The sequence below is a fragment of the Lontra canadensis genome, unplaced genomic scaffold (genome assembly GCF_010015895.1).
Source record: "Lontra canadensis isolate GAN:19392208 unplaced genomic scaffold, GSC_riverotter_1.0 scaffold6, whole genome shotgun sequence".
NCBI classification, from domain to species: Eukaryota; Metazoa; Chordata; class Mammalia; order Carnivora; family Mustelidae; genus Lontra; species Lontra canadensis.
The window spans coordinates 32,854,239-32,860,238 of NW_022631000.1; the positions used below are offsets into that span (position 1 = coordinate 32,854,239).

A 6,000-nucleotide genomic window follows, 5' to 3' on the forward strand; every position below is an offset into this window, starting at 1 on the left:
GGTCATGTGCAGCAACCCTAACACAGCAGCAACCCTAATAATAAAGGGCTTATTGATTCTATTTTACAGTTGAGAAAACTGAGGCTGATAGAAGAAACCAATACTTAAGATTACTTAACTGGTAAAGAGATTTGAATTTAAAAGTTAACTCATTCCAGAATTCAAGTTACTAACCTGTATGTGAAATTGCTTTACTGATAATTAGACCCATGAGAGAACTAAAAGTAAATTCTGACTGAGGTAACTAATGGAGATAATAGGTTATAACAATATAACAATTGACAATGTTTGACTAATAACTTACCAGAAACCTAAAGACCGTCAGAATACAGTCAGGTTCTTTTGAAGTCTATTACTATACTTACAAAAAAAATAAATGTAAGGTATTTGTTCTGAAAAGTTAAACCTTGGACAAAACATGAATTAACTCTAGTCTTTTGCTTTTAACCACATCTCGTAATTGCAATTTTAAACATAAGTAATTATACCAGTTTATAAAAATAAATAGTTCCTCAGAGTAATATGTCACTTAGCAGATATTTTGATTTTATTTAAAATAAAAACAGTATCTGATTTTATAGAAAATATTTAATTCTTTAAAAAGAAAACATCATCTTATGCAAACAAAGTGAGTGTGAAAGCCATATCCATCCCATATGTCTTCCACCTGAGACCTCTGTGTTAAAATCATTTTTTGAACACTTTTGTTTTGAGACCCTAGTAATACAGGTTAATGTTGGAAACAGGAGAGAATTATTAATCTGCAAATTATTTCCCATTACTAACATGCATTTTTAGATTGCAGGTCTCCCCATTTCCATTCACTAAGGCTGAGATGTAGAATTATACTTACATCTGCAAAATGAACCTATGGCAAATATGAGTTAGGAAGCTTCCTTGTTTTTGGAGTTCCCTGACAAAGAATGTAAAAGGGGGAATCTTGGTTTGTTAAGGAGAAAAAGCCTTAATGAGAACTGAAGCCATATTCCCAAAGAATCAAGGCACTTGGTCAGGCACTTGCCTACTTGAGGATGACCATTTTGGGGATTTTCAAATCCTGTTCTCGTGTTGTCCTAGTAATAGGGAAATATATGATGGGTTCTCAGACAGTGAAAATACATCATTCTTGTTCTCAGAATTTCCCTACGGCAGAACCTGGGATCATAAAAGTGAATGGAGCCATTTAGCCATGACTCTTTTTATAAACCTACATATTTCAGGGAATTTCTTGCCTGAAATTTTAAATACAAATAAGAGTGATGATGATTTTAGAGGAAAAATATTATTTTGATCTTGAAAGCCATGATTTTAATTTCAAACATGAGATATTAATGTAATTATTGATTCTGCCAGCCTCCTGTAGGCCCTTCTATCTTGTGCAGTATAGGTAGAATACTTCCTAGACCATTTGCAGTGATAGGTCTGTTGCATTGCTTTGTTTTCTGCTCCGATATAGGTGTCCTTTACTTCTTAAAAATGACTGTCCTACATTACTTCAGTAAAACTTTTTATTTTCCCTGACATTGGTCTTTCATTGCCTCTCTCTCAATCTTAAATACTATAAAACAATTCTGGCTCACTAATTCAGTGGCAAAATGTTAACATTTGATAGAATGTTAGAACTTGCAGGCTTGTAAATGATTTTTATATATGTTCTATGTGGCTCAAAAGGATTTATTATTAATTTTCTGTGTCACTGTTGCTTTAGACATTAATCTCTAGAAGCAGATAATTGTTATATAATTTCCATGGTCATTTTATTTTAAAGACATAGATGAATTTGGCCTCTATTAACAATAAAAGTTTATGGCATCCTTTAAACTAAGGAAATCTCCTGGTCATTTGAAAAATATCTAGCCATATTAAATTTTAAGTGTCTGACCAGTTCATGATTAATTGATGTTTATAAAATAACCCTGTTGTAGAATTGATTGCAGAATATATACTTTCATATTCTCCAGTTTCTGTACCTCTGAAATAGTCCAAGAGAAACTGTTTTTGTTTACCTTTTTTCCTCTGTTAAAGAGTAATATACTTGCTTATTCTGAGCAAAGGACAATTGATGAAACAGTTAATTCAGCATACACTAATGCATTTTTAGATATTAAATGGTAGAACATCCTGTCTTTTGTCTGGAATGACAAACTAATATCCTTTTTCTTCCTGGCAGAATCAAAATACAAAGGTCATTCTTCAACTTTTCCCATCTTGGTATGGGAACAGTCACACTGTAGAGAGTGATAACTGACCCCACTCCCATTCTAGGTATACACTTTAGAATATAGTTTTTTGTTTTTATTGGTGGCTGTTTAATGTAACTAGGATGGCTATATTCAAACATGAACATAGATGGACAAATTCTGCCACCTTTCCCCTTCCTGAAACTGAGAGTTTTTTGTGTTTTCTGAAAGTAGAGGCATACACTTAAAATGTGTTTTCCTTTTTTGTTTTAAAGATTTTATTTTTAGGTAATCTCAAATACCATGTGGGGTTCAAATTCAAGACCCTGAGATCAATAGTCACATGATTTACCAACTGAGCCAGCCAGGCACCCCTTAAAATTTGTTTTTGAACTGTTTTCAGGCACTCTACTTTGAAAATGTTCCAAAGCCCTGGAAGAATAGAAAAGGGACAATAATAAAAATTCTGTTCCATTAAATAATAATGGGCTATAATGTAATGTGTTTTTGACTCTTCTAAGTGTTCATCTCTTTTCAGATGCAGGCTTCTTATATGTAGACTTGGGAAGGGAATTTATGTTCTACTCTGGGCTAAGAACTAAGGCAGATATCTAAGCATCTAAGGGCCCTTTTGACTTCATGCTGTGTTGAATAAACTGTCTATTCCTTTCTTCCCTAAAGTAATTATTCAATGTACAGGCACTTCACAGAGTTGTTTTAAACCTGCGTCCTTTAAAACTTAACCCAACATTATAATTTCTTCCCTTTATTTACCATTTGAATTTGTCCTTGGATTCAACATTCTCTACTCAGACAACTTCTCAATAGACCACTTTTCTGTGTTTGACTATATGCTTATTGCCCCCAACCTCTGCACCGTCAAGAACTTACGTTTTTCCCCATCAGATGCCACTGTATATGCGTTCTGCTTACAGTTGATAATGCAGCCACAGGGCAAGTGGGTCCAGCGTTTGGACAAGACAAACACTGGGGTTACAGTGGTGGCCAGCAGGGTTAGTAGAAAGCTGAGTGTCTCGAAGGGAGGACTCTGAAACCCCACCACGTGCTGAACCATCATGTGTATCTGCAAAAGCAAAGAGCTTCAGACCTATCCCAGGATAAATTTTTCCACTTTGCTAAGCCTTTCCCCCAAGCATGCTGCCCCACCCTCCTTCTCCAGACTCCCTGCCTGCCTGAGAGCCAAAAACTCTGTTCGGTGCTGGACCACTAGGATCCCTTGGGATGAGGTCTGATGATTTAGACCACAGGGTGATTTCCACTCCTGGGTGCCTGGTCTGTGCCCCCTGCCATGTCAGGTCTCTTTCAGGAAAAACAATTACAATGCTGGGGAGGCAGGCAGGCAAACTGGAAATCTGTACCTGGTACTCCAGATGGCCTTTGTCACATCTCTGGACTGCGGCTTCACCACTCCACCCTTGTCACAGCAGGGCGCCACCTTCCCAAGTCAAAACTGGTCTCCCTCCTCCCTCCTGAAAGCTTGAACAAAAAGCCTGTTTCCCCTCCACTCTTATCTTTCTACTTCTGGTCATGTCTCTCCAGTCACTCTCCCTGCTGAGGATGGGCGGTGTCCTTACTCGGCAGAAATGGAGTGGAGAGAAAGGGATGACAGACGATTAGGGGGCGGGAGGAAACCCCCTTACTACCTCCTTTCTTTTCTGAATATTCCCAGATACTGCTACAAGAGATGAGAACACCCTTTGGCCGTGATAGATCTAGGAAAACTGTCTCCTGCGCCCAAAAGCGCTCCCTGCCCACCCCCCTCCCCATTTTGAAACGAGAAGCACTTAGGAGCAAAGGCTTCGCAGCCAACCAGCTTTACCGGTGAGCTGCCTTGCTCCAAGTGCGTCTCTAAAACCGAGCGAGACACAGTTGGAAGAGGACTTAACTGCGCGTTTCTTGGGGACTCTCCCAACCAGGGACGCTAGTCCCAACACACGCATTCACACTGTCTGGTACACACACCCGCACGCTTGAGCAACTGCACTTTTACCATCATGGGCAGCCAAAGGATGACTTTTGTCAGCGCTAGGATCAAAGAGAAGCGCTTCTGCGCTACGCTCACAGTGAAGCTTCTGGTGCCATAGAGAGTCCCCCGGTTCTCACGCCTGCAGGCTCCAACCACGGCGACAGCTTCGTGTCTCGGCCCCTGCCCGGGCCGTGCCCTCGCTGATGGACCCGGTCCAAACACGGTGTCGGAGCTCGGAGAGCGTCCCCCAGAACACCGAAGCGCAGGGCCGGGAGCATCATCTGGGGACAAGGAAAGCACTTTTCCCCCGCTTGGAGGGGTCCCAGGAGTGGAAGCTCCGCGGGAAATTTCCTGGTAGTTGGCGTGGAGTCTCGGCGGCTCCTCTGAACATAATAACTGATAAGTGAGAGGGACCGAGAGGCCGGCGAGGAGTCCCAGGGCCGAAGTGTACACAACGAAGAGGAGCAGCACGTAGGAGCTGGAGCAGTCCACCAGACAGCCCCACGGCGTGCGCACGAAGGCGCCCCAGCCGCAGAGCGGGAGCGCGGAGAGCAGGAGACTGGCTGCCCACACGGTCAGCACCACGCCAAGCACCTGGCCGGATTTTCTGGAGGCTGCCTGGCTCCCCACAGCCCTGTGCATCGAGTAAAAGTTGTAGGAGACTAGGAGAGTCGCCTTCAAGTTGCTTGAGAGCCCCTGGCATAGATAGAGTAAGGCAGAGGTGGTACACAGAGACTGAAAGTAATCAGGGTCCTCGTTTGGCCACTGCAAGAACATGAAGATGGTCACCGACAGGACGCTCATGAGATCATCGCCAGACCAGGAAGCCACAAGCATGGACACAACGGTTCTGTTCTGCATTTTCAGCAGGGAAACTAGTGAATAAATGCTGCCTGCCAGGGCTGCAAGAGTCATTAAGCATGTCAGGCAAAAAAGATAGATATTCGAAGTTCTTGGCAGATTTAAAAGGTTCGTCGAATTATTTTCTGTCCACAGGCTAGAGTCATTTGTTGATAAGTTACTGGAAAATCCAGACATTGTCTTTGGTTAATATTTAATTTCCCTTTCAATGAGTCTGTAAATATTCTCAAAATAAAGCATGATTGTTAGTTGCAAATGAGATCTCATTCTCTCCCACCAAGTTTCCCTCTAGATGTTCCCACGTCAGTCCAGCAGAAAATGATCAGGCATGTCTCCTTTAGATCTGACTCAACCCATATTTAAAAATTGGGTTCCATTTACAGCATCAATAAGAAACTTTTCAACATTCCAGTTAAAAACAAACCAAAACTTCCTCCTGAAACCATTAAGTTTCTGGCATAAAAGCAAAAAGCTCCTCAGGTAGATTGAAAAACAATGATGTCTGGCTCCTTTTATGTCCTTCTTATGGAGCAAAGCCCCTTGTAGCTTGAGGTAATCAAACTCTATTCACTTTTTAAGAGCAGTAAAGCGATGCATTTGGTTCCAGAGCTGGATTCAAAGGCAGAGAGATTATCGGGTAGTTTTCAGCTTTGCGGGTTCAGAGAGAGAGAGAGACACAGGCAAAAAGGAAAGAGAGACACACACAGAGAGAGAGAAAGAGAGAGAGAGACTGAGCACAGCTCCCCGTCGAACCGCTGTGTTCTTCAATCAGCCTGTGATCCTCAGAGCTGCAGGAAGGAGGAGTCAACTCCAAGCAGGAGAGAAGCAGGAACAAAAGGGAGGGGAGTTCAGTGTATGAGCAAAATGATGTACATCTTCTCAGCCTGCCTCATGCAAAGCAAGAAACAATTTCCTTGTTAAGCCTTCCTTTGTGGTTTTGACATATAAAACTAGCCCAGATACTTGCTCAGA

The 6,000-nt window shown here is 41.9% G+C and overlaps 1 protein-coding gene across 2 annotated transcripts in view; it reads right to left on the minus strand.

The window, feature by feature from the left end:
• GPR149 (G protein-coupled receptor 149) overlaps positions 1-5,673 on the minus strand; it is a 63,192-nt gene extending 57,519 nt beyond the window's left edge. The window contains exons 1-2 of one of the 2 annotated variants that reach the window (XM_032852553.1): positions 4,264-5,673; positions 3,072-3,264 (exon numbers count right to left, since the gene is read on the minus strand). In XM_032852553.1, coding sequence (XP_032708444.1) covers positions 3,072-3,264; positions 4,264-5,205 — 1,135 coding nt within the window. In that variant the 5' untranslated portion in view covers positions 5,206-5,673. Of the gene's footprint in view, positions 1-3,071; positions 3,265-4,191 lie in introns of both variants that reach the window. The other variant, XM_032852552.1, reaches the window with a different exon arrangement.
• Between the last annotated feature and the right edge of the window lie 327 nt (positions 5,674-6,000).